This window comes from Gambusia affinis, linkage group LG23, assembly GCF_019740435.1.
Source record: "Gambusia affinis linkage group LG23, SWU_Gaff_1.0, whole genome shotgun sequence".
NCBI classification, from domain to species: Eukaryota; Metazoa; Chordata; class Actinopteri; order Cyprinodontiformes; family Poeciliidae; genus Gambusia; species Gambusia affinis.
The window spans coordinates 2,002,168-2,025,151 of NC_057890.1; the positions used below are offsets into that span (position 1 = coordinate 2,002,168).

Consider the following 22,984-nt stretch of genomic DNA (forward strand, 5'->3'; position numbering starts at 1 on the left):
GAATCAAACAAATGTTTGTAATTCCTCACTGCGTGCGATAAGCATACTGAAAAAGTAAAAATTGTGGATTAGTTGAAGTAAAATATCAACATCGCTGCCAGAGCGCATTTCAGCAAAACACAAGACCACAAACGCGTAGTCAATCCCACAACACTCTCTGCTAAACAGCACAGAGGCTCCTCCAGGAGGAGAACGCTTCAGAGGCTTCTTCAGACACTGTGATACTGACTGCTACTGCAGAAAAAAAATCTAGATTTTCTTGAGCCAGATCAGACTGTTATTATTGACAGAGGCTATGTGATCTCTGGGGTTTTGTTTGCCCTCGCAGGGGCATATATTCCCCCCCACCGTGTAGACACACCCATAGACTGCCCAGGGCGACCAGGAGCCGGGCAGACAATGTGACCGAGTGGCCGTGTTGGGGTCCACCCGCTCCGGGGGGAGGGGTGTGTGCGCTCCAGTTGTCAGCTGGTCCATCTGGAGGAATATTTCGCTAACTCTCTGCTTCGGTTTCGGACTGCGCTCCTGAACTTCTGCGCAAACAAACCTGTATTTGCGCTCATGAGATTCCGGGATTCGGTCCACATCCTCACCTCAGCAGTATGGCCATAGCTGCGCGGTCCCGGACGGGGTTTTACCGGCAGGAGGTGAACAGAACCGTGTGGGAGGTGCCGGAGAGGTACCGGGACTTAAAGCAGGTCGGCACCGGAGCCTACGGAACCGTGTGGTGAGTTCAGAAAGGAAGGAGCTTTCAGAATAAAAAATAACCATTTGCAATATGTCGTTAATTCTTAAAAGTTTGCGGCCATCTTTTTTTCCCCTTTTAAACTATTTTTTTTTCTAATTTTACTTTTAAAAAAAGTGAAAAGTGAAAGAAATACTTGCCATTTAAACTGAAAGTAATACTAATTTACACCATTTGTATTTCACCCAGAAGTAGTGAACAAGAAATTGATTTGTATTTTTTCTGTTATCCTGATTCTTTGAGTCTTATGGTAAGATTTATTGTTATGTCCCAGTCAAGCTGCAGTTTTGGTCACTTTCTGGCCACAGCTGGCTCTGCTGGGCCCCTCTGCATTGTGTGAGAGTGGATGAGGGTCAACAAAGGACCTCCCTTCCACCCTCATTGTTTATGAGAAGTCACAGAGTCAGTTAAGTGCGATGAATGCTCCACTACTTTGTCTTAGATGACAAAGGTTGCCTTTTTCCCACTGCAAACGCTGTGACCTAGCAGAGAAGGTCTCAGGGGTTGAACAATAATATTGGTGAAAGTTTCTTCGCAGTGAACTTTGCTTTAAATATTTGTGCAATGAGGGAAAAAAACACAACTTTTTTAACGGTAATACTTCCATTAAAGGACTAATGTCTCTGCCAGATCTAGAGAAACTCATCCATGCGTTTATCTTCAGTCGTGTTGATTATTGTAACGGCGTCTTCACAAGTCTGTCCAACAAATCAATCAAACAGCTGCAGCTGATCCAGAATGCTGCTGCTTGCGTTCTCACTAAAACCAGGAAGATAGAGGACATAACACCAGTTTTAAAGTCCCTACACTGGCTCCCTGTCGCTCAAAGAATAGAGTTTAAAATACTGTTGTTAGTTTATAAATAACTGAATGGTTTAGCACCACAATACATTAAAGATTTGCTGCTGTTGTATCAACCGTCCAGAACTCTCAGGTCTTCTGGTTCTGGTTCTGCTCTGCATCCCCAGAACCAGAACCAAACGAGGAGAAGCAGCATTTAGCATCTATGCACCAAAAATCTGGAACAAACTTCCAGAAAACTGTAAAACAACTGAAACACTGACTTCCTTTAAATCTCGACTAAAAACCCACTTGTTTAGAGTTGTATTTGAAACGTAATCAATTACAGGTTTATTGATGGAACCTGACTTAATGTTGTTTTGATTGTTGATTCTATGTTGCATTGTGTTTTTGTGTTTGATTTGATGTAAAGCACTTTGAAATGCCTTGCTGCTGAAATGTGCTATACAAATAAAGTTTGATTGATTGATTGATTGATTTCTATCTGTACTTGATTTTATTTTATTTTTAGTTCGGCTTGGGACCGGCGCTCAGGGACACAGGTGGCCATCAAGAAGCTCCACCGGCCCTTCCAGTCCAAACTTTTTGCCAAAAGAGCCTACAGAGAGCTGCGACTCCTCAAACACATGAAGCATGAAAATGTAGGAAGATTTCAGCTGCAATCTGTGAATTTGCTGTTCAGAAATAGATAGACCATAGAATAGCACAGCTTAGCAAGTACTGGATTGTACTATCCAATGCCATTCTATAGTATTGGATAGTGTTTATGTGAGAAGCTTTATGTTCCCTAATTTCAGGAATTTGGTCTGTTATGAAAGCAGGCTTCTTTTTTTCTACTTTTCTACAAAACTTCACCCAAACATTTCAATTTTGTTGGGCAAGATAACAAATGACCAAAACACTGCTGGCAAATCTACCAAACAGAACTGGAACTGAAACAAGACCAAACTATGTACTCGGTGCAGATTAGCATTCAAATAAATATGTCTCAGTCTAAATATGCTGTTCACTCTCCCTGTCAGTATTTGTCCCGGATTTTTTTTGTAGAAGTCAAGCTGACAATCAAAACAAAGTTCTGAGGGGCGGAGCCACTGAGAGTGAGAGCTGAGCAGCTGAAGGGAGAAAAAACATGGGACTCTGCTCTTTTGATTGACTCCAAAGCATTGGCTGTTAGATTATTTTGGGCCTGACCCATCACTAGTAGTGTAGTACAGTGTGGTGCTCCATTAGCATAATGTTCGATAGCGCAGCATAATGAATTTGAAACCATTTTTCTGGTCTTTATCAGGTGATTGGGCTGTTGGATGTTTTCACAGCTGAGATCTCTTTGGATCGGTTTCGAGACTTGTAAGCTCCTCTGCTTTTCTACTCACTTCTTCCAGAAGTTTTTGTTTTATTATTATTATTTTTATGTCCTAGTCATAACACTGATCTCCTCACATTCAGCTACCTGGTGATGCCGTTCATGGGCACCGACCTCGGCAAGCTGATGAAGATGGAGAGATTGTCAGAGGATCGGGTCCAATTCCTGGTTTATCAGATGCTGAGAGGCCTTAAGGTGGAAAGAATTTCTTCAAACATTCTCTGTTTTCTAGGGGGGAAAAAACCCCCAAAGAAAATTACATTTTTATGAGCAGAGCTTATGTTTTTCCTGTATCTTTTTCCTCTGCAGTATATCCACTCTGCAGGGATCATCCACAGGGTGCGTGAACTTTGACCTATTGAGCCATAAGCTTTACCAAGTCTGTTTATCTGTTCTTTCAACTAGATAAAACACTGTATTAAAATTCTGCGCTGCTTTTCTAAGTACCCCAGCATGCCTTCTTGACTTTACCTTCCTATGTTTAACATTTAATGAGTACAAATTAAAGAGCAAATACATTCTGTATACTAATCTGTATCCATTGTTATCTAACAGGACCTCAAACCTGGAAATTTGGCCATTAACCCTGATTGTGAGCTAAAGGTAAGTGGTAAGCCACCTTGTCTTGCTCAATTCTCATCTTTATGTTTAAAAGTGTAATGCGGTACCTATCCTCCATTCTGCTGTAGATCCTGGACTTCGGCTTGGCCCGGCAGGCCGACGCGGAGATGACCGGGTACGTTGTGACGCGCTGGTACAGAGCGCCGGAGGTTATCCTTAACTGGATGCACTACACGCAGACTGGTGAGGATGATAATAAAAAAACCAAAGGAATCTGATGGAGCTGCAAAGGAATCATTTTGCAGCAATGCTTTTGCTCTGTGTTGCAGTGGATATTTGGTCAGCTGGTTGCATCATGGCTGAGATGTTGCTGGGGAAACCTTTGTTCAAGGGAAACGACCGTATCCTTGTCCGGTTGATTGATTTGACCCGATGTCATTTCAGTTATGCGTTTGAAAATGCCTGGATGAGATGTAAAAGCCATTTTGTACTCTAAAATCTTATCTGTACTCCTGTAATTAAAGTTATAAAGTAATCATTTCTTTGCAGTATATAGACAATCTTTACCTGACAAAACCCTACAGCATAACATAGACTGCTATGAAAACACAGATCATAGGTTCCTAGTTTTGGCTCTCTGTGTTTATTCGCTCTACGTTACAGGTAGCTTGTTTGAAAAAACTTCTGACCAACATTTCTACAGTTTGAGAACCAATCACAGGACATATACTGCTACAGTACCACAAGCAGAAACATTAATAAATCATGTTTACATTAAGTGGTGCTGAACTTCCTTTATGGTGCGATCGTCTTACAAAGTGGCCAAAGTCTTGTGTTTGCTGACAGGTCCTGCCTTCAGGGAGGTTCTGTATTTGCCTGCTAAAGTTTTGATATGAATGATGATAGAAATTAATTTGAGCAACGATTCTTAACCGTTTCCTTCGTCAGACCTGGACCAGTTAAGAGAAATCATGAAGATTACAGGAACTCCGACTCCAGACTTTGTTCTCAAGCTACAGAGTCAAGATGTAAGTTGTGACTACTCAACTGTCCTCAGGTTTAGTACTGACCATTTAAATTCATATTCATATTCAGTACTAAATTTTTTTTAGCTCATGCACAAATTTTTTTACAATTTTTCTAGCAAATATTTTGACTGTTGGGCTCCAGTGTTGGAGCTCAGTGACCAGAATAAATTTTTTTTTTTTTTTAAATTACTCCTGATACTATGACGGCGTGTCAGGGTCATTTCATATATATATATATATATATATATATATATATATATATATATATATATATATATATATATATATATATATATATAAATATATATATATATATATATATATATATATATATATATATATATATATATATATAAAGGAGTAAATTATTGACATAAAACTCTGAAATGTTCTAGAACAAATCAAGGAAATTTCTGAGCTCCAACAGTTAATAGAAAAACATTTTGAGCTTGATCATTTTCTAGAATTTCTTTTGGCAATTTCTGAGTTTGAAAAGTTTAAAGTTTGCTAGAAAAGATCTCAGAAATATTCGGTAAATGTCAGAAACTTTCTAGAACAAACGTGAAGATTTCTGAGTTTCATAAGGCCAAAATTTGAGATTAATGTCAAAATGAGATGGATTTTACTTTGAAAACCAGAGGCATTATAACTTGAAGGAAGTTGGTTGCACTGTAATTTAACAGTAGCAGACAAAGGGAAGTTGAATATCGTGACCTTTCTAAGTTGGTAGTCTTAAGTCTTTTTTTTTTTTTTTTTTTTTTTTGCTAAAAGATGATTTAGCAAAAGAATCTCTTTTGGCAAAACATGATGTAGACCTGTATTTTATGAAGGTGCCCATAGAAAGGTTCCAATCACACCGAGTCCTTTTCTGCCCCTCAACAGGCCAGAAACTACATCCGGAGTTTACCGAAAGTGCCAAAGAAAGATTTGCCCTCCATTTTCTCCAAAGCCAGCTCAAATGGTACGTGAGCACTTTCTGTGGGTTCATTGTTTTTCTTTTTTTTTTGGCTTTTTTTTTGCCGACTTTCACGCGTCTCTGTGCGCCGCAGCGGTGAGCGTCCTGGAAAAGATGCTCCTTCTGGACCCTGACAGCAGGGCCAGCGCCTCGGAGGCCCTGGAGCTGCCGTTCTTCACCGAGTTCAGGGACGTGGAGGAGGAGAGCGAGGCGCTGCCGTACGACCAGACCATGGACAACACGGACCTGCCGCTGGAGCAGTGGAAACGTGAGGCGGGACGGGAGGGGTTCGCTAAAGTTTCCCCAAAGTCACCGAACATGTAGCCGCTACCACGTAGGCGGGGCTTGTCACTCCAACGCCTGAATAAGACGCCAACGTCTCCTCTGATTGGCTGATAGATGATGAGCGCTAGCAGGATTTGTTCACATTTGTAATGGAAACGCAGTGACTTTTACAGGGCCCGTCTATAGCAAAGGAGGCTCGTGAAAAGCCTAAGACCTTAAACCCCGTTTCTCTTTGTACAGGTCATACGTTCACAGAGATCCTGACCTTCCGGCCGCCGCGGGACTCAAAGGAAACATCACTTTAAGAGCTCACACACCTGCAAATATTAACTTTTATCTACACGCAGAAATATTATTTTTAATCTTATCTATTAGTAGTTGTCCAAATCGTTTGTCAATGCTTTTACTGTCAATAAATAGTTCAGATATTCAAAATAATTTGCTCCATTTATTTATTTTTTGCAAACTGTAGGTGCTTTTATTTGCAAGAAATTGTCTTTTATTTTATTTTATTTTTTTGCTTTAGGGCTTAACAACAGTTGACAAAAAAACAAGACAAGCAAACTATAAAGAAAGACTTCTGTCATTTTTTTTTATATTGGTGTATTGCTACTCCAAGCAATTAACTGTTTATTTTCTACTGCATATACCAGTAGAAAATAATCAGAATTATATAATTATGATTGTTATATAACCATAATTTTGCTCTGCAGCTCATTGGCAGTTTAGGTTACCATAGATGTATGATCTTAACACATAATTAGTTGAAGTTTTAGGAAGCAATTTACACATTTGATTTTAGGTGTATTTAATAAACTTTGACACATTTAACATGAAGGATTATTTAAATGTTTTGACATATTTTACGAACTTCTACTAAAACATATTTCATAAATCAGTACTTTCTGATTTGTGGCTCATCTCTCTATGTAATTCCTCCATATGAGTTATGAAACGTGCTGGGGTCCATTAAGCGCCAGATGGAACTAACGGTATTCCATACCTCCGTTTGGCTCCACCTGCTGGCTGCGTCGTGATACTACAGCACTACACTAACATCAGATCAGCCATCCGATGTTAGTGTAGTGCTAATACTGAATAATAATCAGTGTTAACACTGATTAACAATCAGTGTTATTAGTGTTATTTATTAACACTGATTATTAATAACACAGATTTTTAATGATATAATAATTCAGAGTTCAATTGCAGAAATCCGGTTGTTTTGGCAGTTGACTAGATTAATTCTCCTCCTTTGCTCCATCTTGTAAAAATAAATCCAGTGAAACAAGAACACACGTTTCAGAAACACACACCTGTTTTATTTGGTTAAGTATCAGTTCAGCAAACGTCAGGTTGTCTTCGGCCGGTTGAAGTAAACACATTGCAGACGCTGGAAGCTGGGAACGCGTTTGTCCGTCCATCATAGTCCGTACTTCTTCTGCAGGTCTGAAACGGTGGGCTGGTCCAGCTGGGCTTGGAGCAGGAAGTCAAACAGCTCCGTCAGCACTGAGAGGAGGGAGGAAATGACACATTATTAACCATGACCTCACATGAGCGAGAAGGCAGAGGATGAAAAGGAGTCCACCTTTCTTCTCCTGCGGCGTCATGAACATGATGGCCATGTCGAAGCGCCTCACGCCCGCCAGACCGCCGAGGGTCTCCAAGATGGAGGTCGGAGGTTCATTCCTGCTCCAAACAGGACAGTATTATCCGTTTTGCAGAGTGGATGGACAAAAGCAGCTCGGCTCTGATGTTTACGTCTAGAGAGCTTACCCTATGAAGAAATCGTGCAGGGTTCTGAGGATCTGGTTGAGCAGGTCCGGCTCCAGAGAGTTCTGGAAGATCTGGCCGTACGCTGAGGGACTGATTTGCTGCCAACAGGGACAAGAATGTTTAGCATCCAAACATGGCAGGGCCAGAAATTACTTTTATCCATTCATTGAGTTTTCTGTTTATGAAGGTTTGCATTTTTTCACAAATGGACTCCTTGGGCTTCCATAGGTCAGAGGAAGCCTTTATTACAGCTTCCTCTGAATCGGTTTAACAGGATCATTAGCTCCCCCAGACCTTATGATCTGGTTTGTGTTTATTACAAAATTGTAATTCAGGTAAATTCCCAAAAAAGGAATGAGTGCAAAAATAATAAGTAAGTTTTTGAAAATATATCCTGTCATTTGTAAAAGAAAATTCAAGGAAAAAAAAAAAACGCAAGATAAATTCTGAAAAATTGGATTTTGTATGAAAAACCCCATTACATATTATGTAATTATGTTATGTAATTATGTAATACCACATGTGGAAGTGGTCCAAATGGGATTTTATGTTTTTCTAAGATTGGAATTGGGCCGTTCAGACAGCCATGAAAAAGTCAAACATGAATGACATTCAGGCAAAAAAAGAAACGGATTTGGGTCGTGTTCCTGTGTGAACGTAAGGGAAACGGACAACATCACTCACTGTTAACGGTCTTCCAGTTTTTACTAAATAGTGCCACCTGGAGGTCAGGTGTTAAACTACAAGATTGATTAAGTCCATGTAAAGCTCTCGTTTCAAATGACATTGCACAGAATTATAGAAAACACAAGGGTTGTTTGAATTAATCTGAACTCAATGCACAATGGAAGGTAGAAAATGTAACGTTCACATAACGTTTGGATACTATAGAAGGTTTTTTTTAATTTCTACATCCAAAAACCCTTAGGGAAATGAATGTTTGACTTAAAAATAAAATAAAGAACAGAGCTGTCGGTGCTGAAGTGAAAGGGGAACACAGCTCACCCTGAGGTATCTGTAAACCGCATCCGGCTGCTTGCTGAGCTTGCGGAGGTCCGACTCCAGCTGGAAGCTGTTGCTGGGAGCAGGAGGCACATCTGAACTTGATGCTTCAGCTGCTTCAGTGGATTCCTCCTGAACTGATTGGGCGGCATCTCTGCTGGCAGGAACTCTGGAGAGCACAGGAGAACGGTTAGGAACGTCACCGTAATACCTGGACGTAAAAGTAGCAGGAGGAAAGGGCAGCACGGCAGTGGCAGCAGAGTGCTGTGGGAATGCTTTTCTTTTGCAAACACAGGGAAATCGTGCCAGGGCTGAAGGGAAAATGGATAAAGTCAGTAAATCAGTTAGAAGATGCAGAATGCAAATGCAAGCCACACTTTTCAGATTCACTAGACGCTCAACATTTCTCATTTTGATTTGTTTTGTGAAGGAGTTCTTATAAAGTTATTACTTAATCTTTCTAGTATTTTGACTATATTCTGGTAATATTGATGCTTCATTCTTGCATTATTTCCACTATTGTCATACAGCTTAGTCTCATATCACTACAACTGTTTTACTGTAATATTATCACGTTATTCTCATAATCCTAACATTCCATCATTGATTTGCCTTGAATTCAACAGAAGCTGTAACTTCCAAACAAGATGGCGGCCCTGCTGACATCACTCTCACCCATGGAAAGCAAATCACTGCATTGGTTCAAAATAAAAATACAGATTTTCCAAAAATTAAATCTTCAAAAAAATACAAACGCTGAGTTAGTGGACAATATTGGTTTTTTGGTCCAGTCCCAGTGGTAACCATGGTTTCCTCCCCTCCTTGCATGTAAAAGTCACCTGTCATGTTTCTGTGTTTCTGCTGCTTCCTCCATTTTGATGATCTTGGCGCTGGGCGATGACGACAGCGGCGAGTCAGTCTTCCTCTCTACTTCCTGGATTAACGGAGGAAGAGCTTCCTGCCTGGGCGGCGCCAGACTCCCGCTGATCTCCTGGATGTCGATTCGTCTCAGAGGTTTCTACAGACCGGAGGAGAAGCTAACTCAGTGGGTTTTACAGACACCTCTAGCCAGACGCAGCTAAATCGCTGTGGAACCGACGGTTGAGCGCAGATGTTCTGGTTTGTCCACCGGTTGGACCGTCCTCCTCTGGGCGCCGTCCTCTGCCCGCAGAGCGCCGCTGCAGCCTGGATCCTGGAGGAAAAAGACGCCATGGGGTCAGAGTTCAGCAGCTCAGACGGAAAACCCAGCAGGTGTTAGCGTACCGTCTGCAGCTTCTGCAGCTCATTCAGGGCCTGCTTGTTCCCAGGCTCCAGCTGGAGCAACCGCCGGAAATCTGACACACACACACACACACGGAAAGTTTAGACAATTACTCAAACATGTGGAGTCTCATGAAATCATTAACGCAACTCGTTACTGCCTGAATCATTAGAACCCATCTGGCACCATGAAAAGCTGAACGCCAAGCCAAGATCTAAAATTCAAAACGCCGGACATCCATCAGTCTGGAGGAACCGTTTGCAAACGAAACGTTCCAACGAATGTTTCGTTTGCAAACGGGGAGCCATTTTCCACAAATGGACGAAACATGGAGAGGGAGAAAGATACACTGTTCAAAAATGAACAGCAATAATGTGGTCTAAGAGCACGAAAGAAAAAATGGAGATTCATTTTTCAAAGTCAAATTTTCATCACATCATTTGTTCATTTCTACATGTGACAGTTCAAACTAAATGATTTAATCAGCAAGCTAAATATTTAGATTGCTAACTAAATATTTAGTTTGAAGCTAAATGTTTAGCCTGCTAGCTACATATTTAGATTGAAGCTTAACATTTATTGTCCTCATGCTTTGCTCATCTAACTTGCTAACAAATTATTCAGTCTTTAAACTAAATAATTAATTAGCAATCTTAATTACGTTGCTAATTAAGTATTTAGTTTACAAACTGTGACACTTATAAACAAATGAAAGAAATTGTGAAAATACGACTTTGCCTACTTTCTTCCCCCCCCCCCAAGAAAACCAAAAATATTGCTGTTTATTTTGGAGCGTGCAGCTTCACAAACAGCACCAATAAAAAGTGGTGGACCTTCGCAGGAGCAGGCTGCCAGTTTAAATGTGAACGCAAAGAAAAAAAACAAAACAAAACAGGAGGAATATATGCTCATTGACAACAATAAACCCAACACATTGCTGCTGGTTGCTGTGGGAACTTTGCAGCACCTTCCTCGGCCTCCTGCAGTTTCCCCAGCGCCAGTCTGGCTGTGCCGCGGCGGGCAAAGGCCTTAGAGTAAGTGTCATCCAAAGAAATGGCTGCTGTACAGTCCACCTCTGCTTCTTTATACCTGGAGGAAGAAAGACGGAGGACAGATGGAGAGAGTTTGCCTGCTGTCATTTATTGAATGGAGTGAGAACTGTTGGATGTTTCTACCTGTCCAGCTTGAGGAAGGCCATGGCTCTATTGGCAGGCAGGAGGACGTTCATGGCGTCCGCCTCCATTCCTCTGCTGTAGCATTCCACGGCTGCCTCGTACTTCCCTTCTTTGAAGTAAGCGTTTCCCTGAACAGCAAACGTCTCCGTTGGGTTTCAGAACAAACTGACAGAAAAGAGAGGCGATAAACCAGGACTCACTCTGTCCTTCTGCATCACAGCTTCCTGTTTCCTCTGCTGCTCTCCCGGCTGTTGCTGCTGGTTGGCGGCGGCAGCGGCCTCGGCGCGCTGGACGGCCGGACTGCGGACGTCACCCTGAGCGAGGATCTGAACCGACCAGAACATGGGTAACACAGCAGAAGGACAAACTGAACGCTGACCCCCATTGACCCCACCCAACCCTCACCTCCAGGAGTTTCTTCACTTCGCTCTGGGCTTCAGAGTTACCCGGGTCCAGCCGGAGGACTGTCTGGTAATCTGTTCAGACACATTCAACAGCCTCAGATCAGGACAGCCCAAACAAAACACAGTTTTTAAACCCATTCAGATAAAACCAGGTTTAAACCCATTCAGATAAAACCAGGTTTAAACTCATTCAGATAAAACCAGGTTTAAACCCATTCAGATAAAACCAGGTTTAAACTCATTCAGATAAAACCAGGTTTAAACTCATTCAGATAAAACCAGGTTTAAACCCATTCAGATAAAACCAGGTTTAAACCCATTCAGATAAAACCAGGTTTAAACCCATTCAGACCTTCCAGAGCCAGCTGGTGTTTCTGCAGGGCAAACCGAGCAGCTCCTCTCCTAGCATACGCCTTATAGTAGTTGTCGTCAAGGGCAACGGCCAGGTTGCAGTCCGACTCGGCCACGGCGTACCTGGGAAGGCAAAGATTCATCATAACAACCGGAGAAAACGGAAAAACATTTTCCACTTATCAAAAGTATTTATTCATCTTAAACTTTTTCACATTTTACCACAAACTTCATTGTGTTATAATGACCAAATATTCATAAAATCTGTCTCATGTGTACTTTAGTCTTCATGAAGCTACAGAACAGCTGGATTTATAGTGAGATCTGGGTCAGCTAAAGGAGCTGAAAACAAATGTGCACCACACTTTTCAGTTTGTTTGTTTTTTGTTGTTTGTTTTTAAGGGGCAGTATTATGTATTTTCCAGGCACACAGAGCTATTTTATTGCACAATTAAGTAACTATTCTAACTTCAGTTGTTATAAAAATGTCATATGTATCTAATATGTCTTAAAAGGAATTTGACTTTGTAATTTAAAGCCTTGAAATTGGGCCTCTGTCTCTTTAACAACTCCTGCTCTTTCTGAAGCTCCGCCTTCAGGAAGTCATCACAACATGGCTCCTACGTTAACCCTTTAACAACGTTGTTTACCAGCCTTGAACAGAGGGTTTGCTCTGTGAGCTTGGAAACTGCAGCTCTGAGGAGGAGCTTCATCTCAAAGCAGAGCAGCTCCACCCAGGCGTTTTTGCTCAGCTGGTTGCCATGGAGATTAAAGGATTTCTCAAACATGCATGAAAGGCAACACTCCTGGTACGGTACATTGTTAACATGATGTAAAGCTCAACTATTTTACGTAACCAGTGTTACCATTCATCTACTTTGCACCAGTACATATCTACTTTGTATAGTTGTGAAGTAGATAAATGGTAATCAATCGATTATTGATCCATCGAATGAAGCCCATTTGTTTACAGTGAAGTCAGACTTACTTCTTGAGTCTGAAGAAGGACGTGGCTCTGTTGGTGGGAAGCACAGGGTTGTATGGATCAGCAGCCATCCCTCTAGTGTAACACTCTATGGCCTCGTCATACTTCCCCTCTTTAAACAATTTGTTACCCTGGAAACAAGAAAAAAACAAAACAACAAAAGCAGTTGTCATCTTTTAACCCCCCCCCCTGTCTTTCTCTCTTTCTTCCTCTGTATGTCACATTTAGAAGCTTCATTACATTCTCCTTCTCAGCCAGAGCTCTGTCCTTGTCCATCTCCTCCGAGTCGGACTCGTTGGACTCGGCCTCCTTGTCCATTTCTGCCAGAGCTTTATCCTGCCCACAAGAGGAAGAACGCACAATCAGCGTTTGTTGCATGAAAACTCAGGTTGTGGAAAGCCCAGGTGGGACGTTGGGTTACCACGTCGAACTTGTCCCATGATCCATAATCACAGGATTTGAGTCTGGAAGCTCGACTGGGCTCCTCTGCCTTTGTGTCGCCGTCAGCAGCAGGCACCTGTTTCCTCCTCTTCTCCCTCATCTTTGACCTGTAGCCCTTGTTACGCACAGGTGGAAGGGTTTTCTGCAACATGACACACAGGCTTATGGAAGGCCATTAGAGCTACGAAAGAAACTGTGAAGTCCAACAGGAAGTTGTAATTACAAGTTTTAAAGTCTTAATTATGAGTCAAAGTCATAATTTTAAGATACAGTTATAATTTGACTTTCTAAGTCATAATTATAATATTAAAAGTCATAATTATGAGTTTCAATGTCATAATTATGAGATTAAAGGTCTTAATTTTGAGATACAAAGTCATAACTTTGACTATCTAGTAAGTCCTGATTATATTCAAAGTCACGATTATAGTTTTTGCCAATTAAATGATTAGATTGGATTTTATTTAAGGGTATCAGTGTAAATAAGTTGCTAACAGCGAGGGAAGTCCTACCTGGAGCTCCTGGACTCGTCCAGTCCTCAGCTCTTCGTCCTTCCTCTTGATGTCTGTCTCCCAGTTGTCCAGCTCCCTCATGAAGCTGTGAAGATCCTCCGCATTCTGCCGTATCTGCAGCTGTAACTCCACGGCCTTGTCCACCCCGGACATGTTCCCCTCTGCCAAACAGACATTTATTTTTGGAAAACTCTTTCACTTCACTTCTCTGTGCTTTAGTCTTCACATCCAAGCAGCAGCAGCATCGAGGTAAAACACGAGAATCACGTTGTGTGACACTCGAGCAGCTAGCAGCTTAGCAAAACAGAACCATCATTGGATTAAAAGAGGCCGGATATGACTGTGCTCTAATTATGACGTTCTGAAATACCTGCCGCTTCTTTCCTGGATTCACAGTTAATTCGTAGTGACCGCTCAAGTAACAAAAGACTCCGAAAAGTGTCGCTAATCACGAAATTCTGTTTATGTCCGGAGCCATGACAGCGGAGGACCAGCAGCCTTTGCTCTACGTATGACGACGTAAACAAAGATCGTCTATAATAACAAAACAATCTCCGTAAAGCAAAAACAATTATTTTTTTTTAAATACAGAACTTTTACGAAAAATCTTCTATTAAAAATACACTGACAATTGAGATATATGTGTGGAAGATGAGTTTATCTGTTTGGCTCAGAAATTTTCGTCAGTTAGCGCTAGAGTTCACACTTTTCAGAAAAGAAACGACACTTGGGGAAGTCCTTAACAGTCAGCCGGTGCAAGACGCGGCTAAAAGTGACGAAGAGGCGATGAAGGTGGAGTTAAATCTAGGGTAACTGGTTCTCCTCAGTTGAAGAAAGTCAGACAGGACCAGTCAGAGTAATAATCATGTTTATTTGTTTTTTTTTTGTTTGTTTTTTTTTTAAACAAACAGAACATAATATTACATTTATGACATCTTGAAATAAAAAGTGCTACAGTGTAAAAAGTACTAATGCAAAGTCATCATTCTTCTTCACTGTAATAATTCAATGTCTAAGATAATTTTAATTTTACAACGAAGCAACTCTTATCTGGAAACTAAAGTAGTGTACAAGCCACGCCCACCCGGCGTACTTGTGTCTCGCTGGGCGATAAATGATGCGCACCTACTCATATGAAACTAAAAAAGAAAATAAATACCTTGTATTATAAAAATGATAGGAAAATATTCTTTAAAGACTTCACATACCTGATATTCTAAACAATTGTTTTGTCTGAAAATTTCATGGGAAAGGGGAAGGGAAATCACTTATTAAAAGTAAAGAAATGGAGGAATGGCAAAAAATATGGACTGAAGATAAGAAAGGAAGAAGATTATATGAAGTGCAAAAGTCAGTTCGAATTCGAAGCATTAATGAAAGAAACAGAAGAGAAGAAATAATAATTAGTAGATTAAGAATAGGTCATACCTACTTAAATGACATGCTTTATTTAATAGGGAGGAAAAATAGTGATAAATGTGAGAGATGTGGAGAAAAAGAAAATGTAGAACACATACTGATGAACTGTAAGTCATGAACTCGAAAGGGAAGAATTAAAGAGAATAGTTAGAAGTATAGGGCATGAATGGAATCTTAAAGGTATATTAGGAAATGAAGGAAACATAACAGATATTCATAAATTAAGGAAAGCATTGTTTATCTATCTTAAGAATACAAAATAAAAAAATAGAATCTAATAGATGTGAAGTAACGCTGCTACACACTCATGTACAGTAGGCGGCGGTATGCACCTTAAAGTTGCTTGTGATCCGCCATAATAGAAAAGAAGAAGAAGAAAATTTCATTAGTCAACTCTGACCACGGAACCACGTGATCTAGAAACCCAGCAATGACCTCTCCAGTTAGCTAGCGGTGGAAAACCCGGAGAACTTTATGCTGACATATCCAACACAATGGGTCAGACCAAGCAAGACGAGGAATATGGATATGACCTCTTCCCGGAGAGAAACGCGAGGAACCCCAAGCAGATCACAATCAGAGACGGCCTGTTCACATTCAGAAACAAGTGTCAGGGCATGTTAAGGTTCGCCATGGAAACTAGTGAGTATCGATGCTTGCTTATGCAGCATTTTAGAGGGAAAGCCTTCCGAGCTGCAGACGTCTTAATGTGAACAAATGATGTGCTTGTTATTTGAATCCATGAGCCGTGACGGTGTGCAGCATGTTGCATTAGCTCACGGAGCTAACAGTGATTGGTTGCGAATGCTAGGTGGCTTCAGCTGAAGCTAACTCCTCTGTGTGTCCCTGGCAGGTCCATATGCCAAACTCCTCCTCAGTGCCATGAAGAACTCCGGCTGGTACGTTGGACTACACGGCTGTCTATAACCTGAAACGCCATGTTAACGCCAACTGTAACATAGATAGGATGCAAAATACAAAAGTTACTTCTGCTGCTGTTTTTTTACTAAACAATATTTAAATTATCAGTGAATGTTGAGTCTCATATGATTCTATTAATGCAATCATTGTCCAATGCCGATGTGTATTTCCGAAAAGTTACTAAATATAGCAATAATCTTGCTAAGTTGGCAATAGTGGTGTGACTAACGTTAACCGCACGTGCAGACTGACCCAGATAATACTTCCACTGTATTTCACAAATACCAATTCCCCCCCACCCCCCACCACAAAACCTGCTAAGCGCGGTGGTTGGGTGCTAGACCACTCATTCATTCAGCCTCCCCTTGTGTTTTTGAGTTAAAAAATGTTGACAGGAAACTTTAAAATATCGCTTGATTATTATGTGCTATTAAAAGATTTGACGATTAATACCTGAACACTAACTATAAAGTCTTAAAAAAATTAAACATTTAAAAAATAAGCAATGCTTAGCCTGGTGGGTCCACAAATAAAGTAAAGCCTGGTGGGCTGCCTGGCTTAAAATACTCTGAGGGAAACCTGAATACGATACGTTTTTGGTTAATGTTTTCAAACCAAAACATTCATCTTAATCAGTGCCTGAGGAATATTTTTTCCAGAAGTTCCTTCATTTATGTTTCTCTTTTGTTTAAATTGCTGATATATTTCACAGTGCTAAATAGGTTCAGTATTACGTGTTTTAGTAGCGGTTCAATGTCAGATAAACTGAGGGCCAGTATCGCTATATGTTAATAATACAGTATTATTACAGTATTATTAATTAAGTTTAATAGCTGAAACGTCTGATATTTAGGTGTTTTTGTCGGAAGTTTTCATGTTTTCTTTTGTTTGAATTCCATTGTTGAAACCTTAGAATTTGAACAAAAATGTTTCTGTCTACAAAATACTTTAATAACATATTAGCAAGATAAAGAAAAACAACAAAACAAATTCAAATTTGTTTCTAGATAAACAAATGCCAAAAATATATATATATTTTACGGTAGAATTTAGAAACTACAACACAAAAATAAAATAAAATTTCATAAAGGAATCTGAAACTAATGTATCAATTTAACCATGCTAGTATTAATCTGATACTGATAATGACTTGGTATTGATATTATCAATATTTTTGGACTGATCTGCCTACAGAATAATACTACCACTTCTGTGTTTTCATGATTTGACATGTTTCTATGATGCAACCAAGCAGGCCCATATCATGATGCTGTCACCACCAGTGGGACACGGCCTGTAGAGATCCAATCTGTCTGATACAGTCTTCCTCTAGCCCTCATCCTGGTCACTGTGATTTACTGAAACTGCTAACTGGCTGCAGTGGTCTCCACTTGTACCTCCAACGTATCACCCACCTCCCTTTGTTTTTCATCATCTGTTCAGCAAAGTGTTTAAAGACAGACATTTCTCCTGCGAGGACTGCGACGGGACGGTCAGCGGTGGCTTTGATGCTGCCTCCTCTCAGGTAGGAAATGAGACGGCGTTACCCTTTGGAGGTTTTGTCTTTTCATCTGAGTCGCGTTTCCTCTCCTCCAGATTGTTTTGTGTCAGAACAACATCCACCAGCAGGCTCACATGAACCGAGTTGTCACCCACGAGCTCATCCACGCGTTCGACCACTGCCGGGCCCACGTGGACTGGTTCAACAACTTCAGACATCTAGCTTGTTCTGAGGTGAGGAATAGCATTTAATACTGCCGTTCTGTTACAAAATTAGGAGAATAAGTAGTTGGCTTCTTGGAACATTTTTTGCTTGTCTGTTATCTCTGTTCTTACAGACATTTCCAAAAATCAGCTCTGAAAAGGGATTTTGCCCCTGTTTATCTTTGTTTTGGTTTTAATTAATTCACCAATTAGTGCATACAAAGCAAACATTACAGCCTAACAAACCGAGGTATTGATCTACAAAATAATAAACATCCAATTAGATAAGAGAACAAACAACAGAAATAAATGTCAAGACACAGAACATATCCAAGTGGTGTCACAGCAAAAATGGAATTGCTAAACATATAAAAGTTCTAATATTTTTTTATTCCTTTTAATCTAGGCAGTTATTTTTGGATTTGGATTATTAGTATTTCTCTAATATTCCTTGTTTTGATTAATCTGGGGGCACAGATATTTTGGGAAGACGTGGGAAAGTTAGGGAGAACAAATGACAACAAAACATTTTGTGATTTTATTAGTAGCTTCTCCCATGTTGTGCAGTGGCATTAAAATGGCGTTTAGAATTATGGAATGTATATTTTTAAATTTTAGAATTTATTTTTATTTATTGCTGATTGTTGCTTCATTGATATCTGCTGCGTGAGAAGGTGTAGACATAGTGATGTACTGATCTTTTTCCTTTTTTTTGGAACATCTTCAAAGCTGAACAGTGTTATGCTGGACATTCTTCTTGTCTCCTTTAGATTCGAGCAGCGAACCTCAGTGGGGATTGCTCCTTCAGCAATGAATTTTCCAGATTCAACTTCGGCCTAAAGGAACATCACCAGGTACGTGAGCCGGGCGTAAACGTCACACACAGCGTTTAAACAACCAGCTCCGTGTCTGTAATGGAACCCGTTTTGTTCTCTTCAAACAGCAGTGTGTCCGGGGTCGCGCCGTACGCTCCATCCTGGCTGTGCGAAAAGTCAGCCGAGAGGAGGCGCAAAAGATCGTCGACGAGGTCTTCGACTCGTGCTTCAATGATCACGCCCCTTTCGGACGGATCCCACACGGCAATAAGGACGCCAAGTTCGCCTACAGGGAATACATGAACAGGGATCGGTACTACGCAAACCTTTAATGTTTGACATATCGGTATCCTGCAGGTGCTCGGGCGACAATGCAGATGAATGACTGGCGGCGTCACGAGCTGCCATGTGGACAGAAGTAAATGACTGAGTTGAAACAATCAGAGAGAGGCGTAGTACTGTGCATCAGCCTGTGGGGAAAGGGCTGGAGATTATTTTGTCTTTTTGGACAATGAATTACAGCGAGAGCAACAATGCATTTCTTTTTCTTCCTCTTGGACTCTGCTGCTGTGTTAAAAGATTGTACTGACTGATCTTCTACTTGGGATTGAAAATTAAATGAGGTGGAACCAGATCAGAGATTTCTGTTTCATCTGTCAGGTTTTACAGTAAAAGTTCTGTATGTGTGGATCTACAGACGAAGCCAGATGTTTACACGCACTTTATGAAAAGAAACATTTGGTTAGACTACATTTTTTCTGTTTCAGGTCATTTTATAATGGCAGCTACAAAATATCAACTTTGTTGTCCTTAAGCCGCTTTGTAACTGATTCAGTGATACGGTTGGGGTCGCTGTAAGACCCATTTCAGCCTAAGCTTCAATTTCCTAGTTGCTTCAACATCTGAAGTTTATTCATAATGTTCATTCCTCACGAGTGAAGCAAAACTGTGGTTTGTAGGCAGACCAGTTTGATTGAATGAACAGGACTTTCTAGGCAAACGAACTAGAGTTTGATCAAAGCAGACTAAACAGGGCTGGTGTGAAGGCACCATTACAAGCTGTAATCTGTTTTCATGTTGCTTTTGAAGTAATGGCTTCTTTCCTCGGCAGCCTTTAAGACCACAGTGATGCATGACTTGCTCACTGTGGATAATGAAAGTGTTACCAGTTTGAGTGACTGGTTGGAGTCTGCAGTTCTCTTCCTGTTATCTTGGCTCATTTCTTTAGATAATAACCTATTGAACTTACAAATCTTTACCGACTTAAGACCAGAGAAGTTGTTGCTAACTTAATGTCCTGAAACTGAAAGGGGGAAAAAAAGACTTTTTTATAGAGCAAAGTCAACATCTGGTTTCAGATAGATACCTTCCAGTGGTTCTGGTTGCCACAACAACCTCAAGACAAATCAACTGTAAAATAAATCTGTCTGTTGGTACTATTAACAGACTGAATTTGAATTAAAGGTGGGTTTTATGTTTCTTTGTCTTATCATTGTGTTTCTGCTTCCTGTCTTAGATTTTCTAGAAGGAGTTTATGTAACCACCTTGTTACCCACAAGCTGCCATTTTAAAACTTAGAAGTTGTAGAATTAGTTTTTATTAAGTTTGGAAACTAACAAACTTAATAAAAACATTCTTTATTCCAAATGTAAAATGGTAGTAAAGATTAGAATAGTAGTCAATTGGAAGACTCTGCAGCTTATAAAGACATTATACTGTAAATTTTATTATGGATTTACTTTGACTCAAGACTATAATTTGTAAACAGGACTTCTTACGGCTTTATCTCAACATAAAGGATTTGTGGAGGCAGAAATTGCAGACTTTATTATCATTCTGTTGTGATTGTAACACTGTTACAGAACTGTTACAGCAACAGTAAAAAAGTTTCTTGAGGTCTGAAGACTTGGGAACTCAAAGTCAACAGCAGGAGAGAGACGTGCCTGTTACATCAGCCTAGTTTGAGTGAGTGGATCTAATCCCAAACAAGATGAGTTTTTACAAAACAGTAATTTTAATAGAAAATGTTCCTGAATACAATAAGTTTTGTTCACATCCGTGCGCCTTCTGTAAAAGGACACTACTGACAACTTTATGTGGTTTTAGCATTCAGTGACTCTTGAATCCCTTGTCAGAGATTATAGGAGAGGAAAAGTTTGGAGTTAGCCCCCAAATCCTCCGATATTCCTTCATACTTCTTGTCTCAAACACAACAGCCTCGTAATAACAAAGTCACTCTGCGTTGTTTTTTGTACCAAAGTGTAATATTTTACTCTTAATACGATCCACTTAAAACCATAAAAGCTGAGGATGAGCGTAGGCTTGAGCATCAAACCGGGTGGGATTAGGATAATTTTGGAATCATCACCAAGAAAATGATGAGGACAGCTTTGAGACGGGGAGGATTAATGCGAGGCAAAGACAAGAAGACTAAAGACGGAAATGATATTTGGATTTGTACACCCAGGGAGGCTAAATGAAGAAATCACACTGAACAATAGCATTACTAATGGAACTGGGCATGTAAACAAATAATAGCTGCCAAATACATTTGATGAAATTCGACATGCAAAAACGAGGCTGGATGTGTAAGATGGCTGAAGCTGTTTGGTGTAGCCAGGATTCACCTTAAACATGCTGAGGTCAGGAGCAAAAGGAAAAGTCCTTCATGAAAAGTGAAAAGTGTTCCTAACACACAAACTAAAGTGAAGCAACGCTAACATGTAGCATAGAACATGCTATGCTAGCATGCTGCATGGGAATAAAAACTATTTGTAAACCAATAAAAATAAAAAGGTTTACAGTTTAATGTTTGGAATTAAAATATAATAAAGTGTGAATCATTCAAATACAAGTACATAACAGTCTATCATAAATGATTGTATTAGTCTGTAGGCTCTGCTAAAAAGCAGAATGGCATTTTTTAAATAAAATGAAACAAGCTAACAGAGGTGATCTCCAAGTTGTTAAAGATGCTGACGTAGACCACAGGATGGGGAGAGGGAAGGAGGGGAGAAGGGGGAAAAAAAAATGTCATGTTTTAATTTGTCCCTGTGTTCAATGTACTGTTGTAGATAGTTGACTAAATAAAAAAAAAAAAAAAAAAAAAGATGCTGACGTAGGGTGACCAGATGTCCTCTTTTTCCCGGACATGTCCTACTTTTCAGACCTAAAAAAATTTCCGGGGGGAATTTCAAAATCGTCCGGTATTTTGGTTAACTGCCGATTCTACACCCCCCCCCCCCCAAATCTACAAATCTATGTCTTAGTAATGGAAATATCTGAAGTCTCTCCACTCAGACAGAAAAAACAATGAGACTTTTTTGAAGATAAATCAGCAGAAGCTGAAAGATATAAAAAAGTAGTTAGCTACACCTTAAAGTAGCCTGTACATTTGAGGGAGTTGGCAATGTCGATAACATTTTTTAGTAAATTTATCTAATAATAAAAAATAAAAAATAGATAAAATGGAAAGTAGTCTTAAAGTGAGTAAAGTAATGTGATGTTTCTGTATTTTCCTAGTAGATGCTAACCCTGCCCGTCAAGTTGAAGGAACTTGTGAAGCTGAATGATAATTTTAAGCTGAATTAAAATGGAAACATCCAATATTATTAATAATTAAACATGTAATATAAAAAGATATATATGCTTTATATATCTGACATATGCTTTAATGGGAATACACATGTAAAAACTAATATTTTATAAAATGGACAGTTTTTAATGTGTTGTTTTGCAATTACAAGTTCCAAAACAACTCAAGCAGACTCATTTCTTAGCAATGGAAACAGCTTTACCACAAAATTTTTTAATTAAATATCATAAATTCTAAACTAAAATATGTGTTATTAAAATAGTCAGCTAAAAGATGCTAATGTGCTCTACATATTAGAGGCAAATTTCCCCTCAATTTTGGTCAGATGAGATTTTGAGGCAGATTTCACTTCTGGTAACAGAAATATCCAAGTTATATTCAAAATGAGAAGTTAAAAATTTTAAAATATCAAACCTAATTTACCAACTGAGAGAAATCAAACTTTATGGCCCTGATCTATCTCCATACACGTAAAATTACATCCATTTACAGCAACTAACACAACTAATGAAGGTGTGCAGTAGAACCTTTATTCAGCTCACTGTATTTTAGAGTATTTTAGCAGAGAATTGTAACTGTGATACTGTATGGCTGCTCTACCACTGCTGTCCTTTAGATGGCACTTTTGGCCCACCAATTTCTATGATCAGAACCAAGCACATCCAAATCAAACTTCCAAATAAACCACTTTCACTCTTTTATTGCTTGGTGTAATTGAATTAATTTCACTGTGCTCTGTTGCAGGTGACTGTAGAGCCTTTTATGAGCAGAGATAGGACACAGTAATCAAGTTGCTGCTGAGAAGAGTGACGACTTTCATTATTTTCATCTATTCAAGCAGGTAGCACCCACTGTGATTTAATTAGGATGCTCCGGCAGCACCAG

At 39.9% G+C, this 22,984-nt stretch overlaps 3 protein-coding genes across 3 annotated transcripts; 2 read left to right on the plus strand and 1 right to left on the minus strand.

The window, feature by feature from the left end:
- Positions 1–385: 385 nt before the first annotated feature.
- LOC122826510 (mitogen-activated protein kinase 12-like) lies at positions 386–6,162 on the plus strand. Its single transcript, XM_044108473.1, has 12 exons — positions 386–727; positions 2,058–2,187; positions 2,835–2,893; positions 2,993–3,104; positions 3,219–3,248; positions 3,465–3,512; positions 3,599–3,713; positions 3,800–3,871; positions 4,419–4,498; positions 5,381–5,459; positions 5,548–5,721; positions 5,979–6,162. Exons 1-12 carry the CDS (start codon positions 603–605, stop codon positions 6,041–6,043), a joined length of 1,089 nt encoding a protein of 362 aa, XP_043964408.1. The 5' UTR covers positions 386–602; the 3' UTR covers positions 6,044–6,162.
- An 872-nt stretch (positions 6,163–7,034) lies between these two features.
- On the minus strand, positions 7,035–14,173 carry rpap3 (RNA polymerase II associated protein 3). Its single transcript, XM_044108472.1, has 17 exons — positions 14,016–14,173; positions 13,646–13,806; positions 13,114–13,275; positions 12,933–13,028; positions 12,696–12,823; positions 11,709–11,830; positions 11,358–11,428; positions 11,153–11,278; positions 10,953–11,080; positions 10,745–10,866; positions 9,780–9,850; positions 9,616–9,708; positions 9,356–9,534; positions 8,520–8,685; positions 7,515–7,612; positions 7,327–7,427; positions 7,035–7,247 (listed from the first exon to the last, which is right to left on the minus strand). The coding sequence occupies exons 2-17, from the start codon at positions 13,796–13,798 to the stop codon at positions 7,162–7,164; spliced, it is 1,902 nt and encodes a 633-aa protein (XP_043964407.1). The 5' UTR covers positions 13,799–13,806; positions 14,016–14,173; the 3' UTR covers positions 7,035–7,161.
- Positions 14,174–15,441: 1,268 nt separating this feature from the next.
- Positions 15,442–19,138, plus strand: atp23 (ATP23 metallopeptidase and ATP synthase assembly factor homolog). Its single transcript, XM_044108474.1, has 6 exons — positions 15,442–15,706; positions 15,918–15,963; positions 17,429–17,510; positions 17,582–17,719; positions 18,460–18,543; positions 18,633–19,138. The coding sequence occupies exons 1-6, from the start codon at positions 15,559–15,561 to the stop codon at positions 18,834–18,836; spliced, it is 702 nt and encodes a 233-aa protein (XP_043964409.1). The 5' UTR covers positions 15,442–15,558; the 3' UTR covers positions 18,837–19,138.
- The last annotated feature ends 3,846 nt before the right edge of the window (positions 19,139–22,984 follow it).

Bases quoted from the DNA above. Each gene is read 5' to 3' on its own strand.
- atp23 (XM_044108474.1), top strand. From the start codon at position 15,559: ATGGGTCAGACCAAGCAAGACGAGGAATATGGATATGACCTCTTCCCG. The intron at 15,707-15,917 runs GTGAGTATCGAT...TGTCCCTGGCAG, and splicing joins AAGGTTCGCCATGGAAACTA to GTCCATATGCCAAACTCCTC. The intron at 18,544-18,632 runs GTACGTGAGCCG...CTCTTCAAACAG, and splicing joins GCCTAAAGGAACATCACCAG to CAGTGTGTCCGGGGTCGCGC.
- LOC122826510 (XM_044108473.1), top strand. From the start codon at position 603: ATGGCCATAGCTGCGCGGTCCCGGACGGGGTTTTACCGGCAGGAGGTG. The intron at 2,894-2,992 runs GTAAGCTCCTCT...CCTCACATTCAG, and splicing joins TTGGATCGGTTTCGAGACTT to CTACCTGGTGATGCCGTTCA. The intron at 4,499-5,380 runs GTAAGTTGTGAC...GCCCCTCAACAG, and splicing joins TCAAGCTACAGAGTCAAGAT to GCCAGAAACTACATCCGGAG.
- rpap3 (XM_044108472.1), bottom strand. From the start codon at position 13,798: ATGTCCGGGGTGGACAAGGCCGTGGAGTTACAGCTGCAGATACGGCAG. The intron at 13,029-13,113 runs GTAACCCAACGT...TCTTGTGGGCAG, and splicing joins CATGGGACAAGTTCGACGTG to GATAAAGCTCTGGCAGAAAT. The intron at 11,429-11,708 runs GTCTGAATGGGT...GTGTCTGAACAG, and splicing joins ACACCAGCTGGCTCTGGAAG to ATTACCAGACAGTCCTCCGG.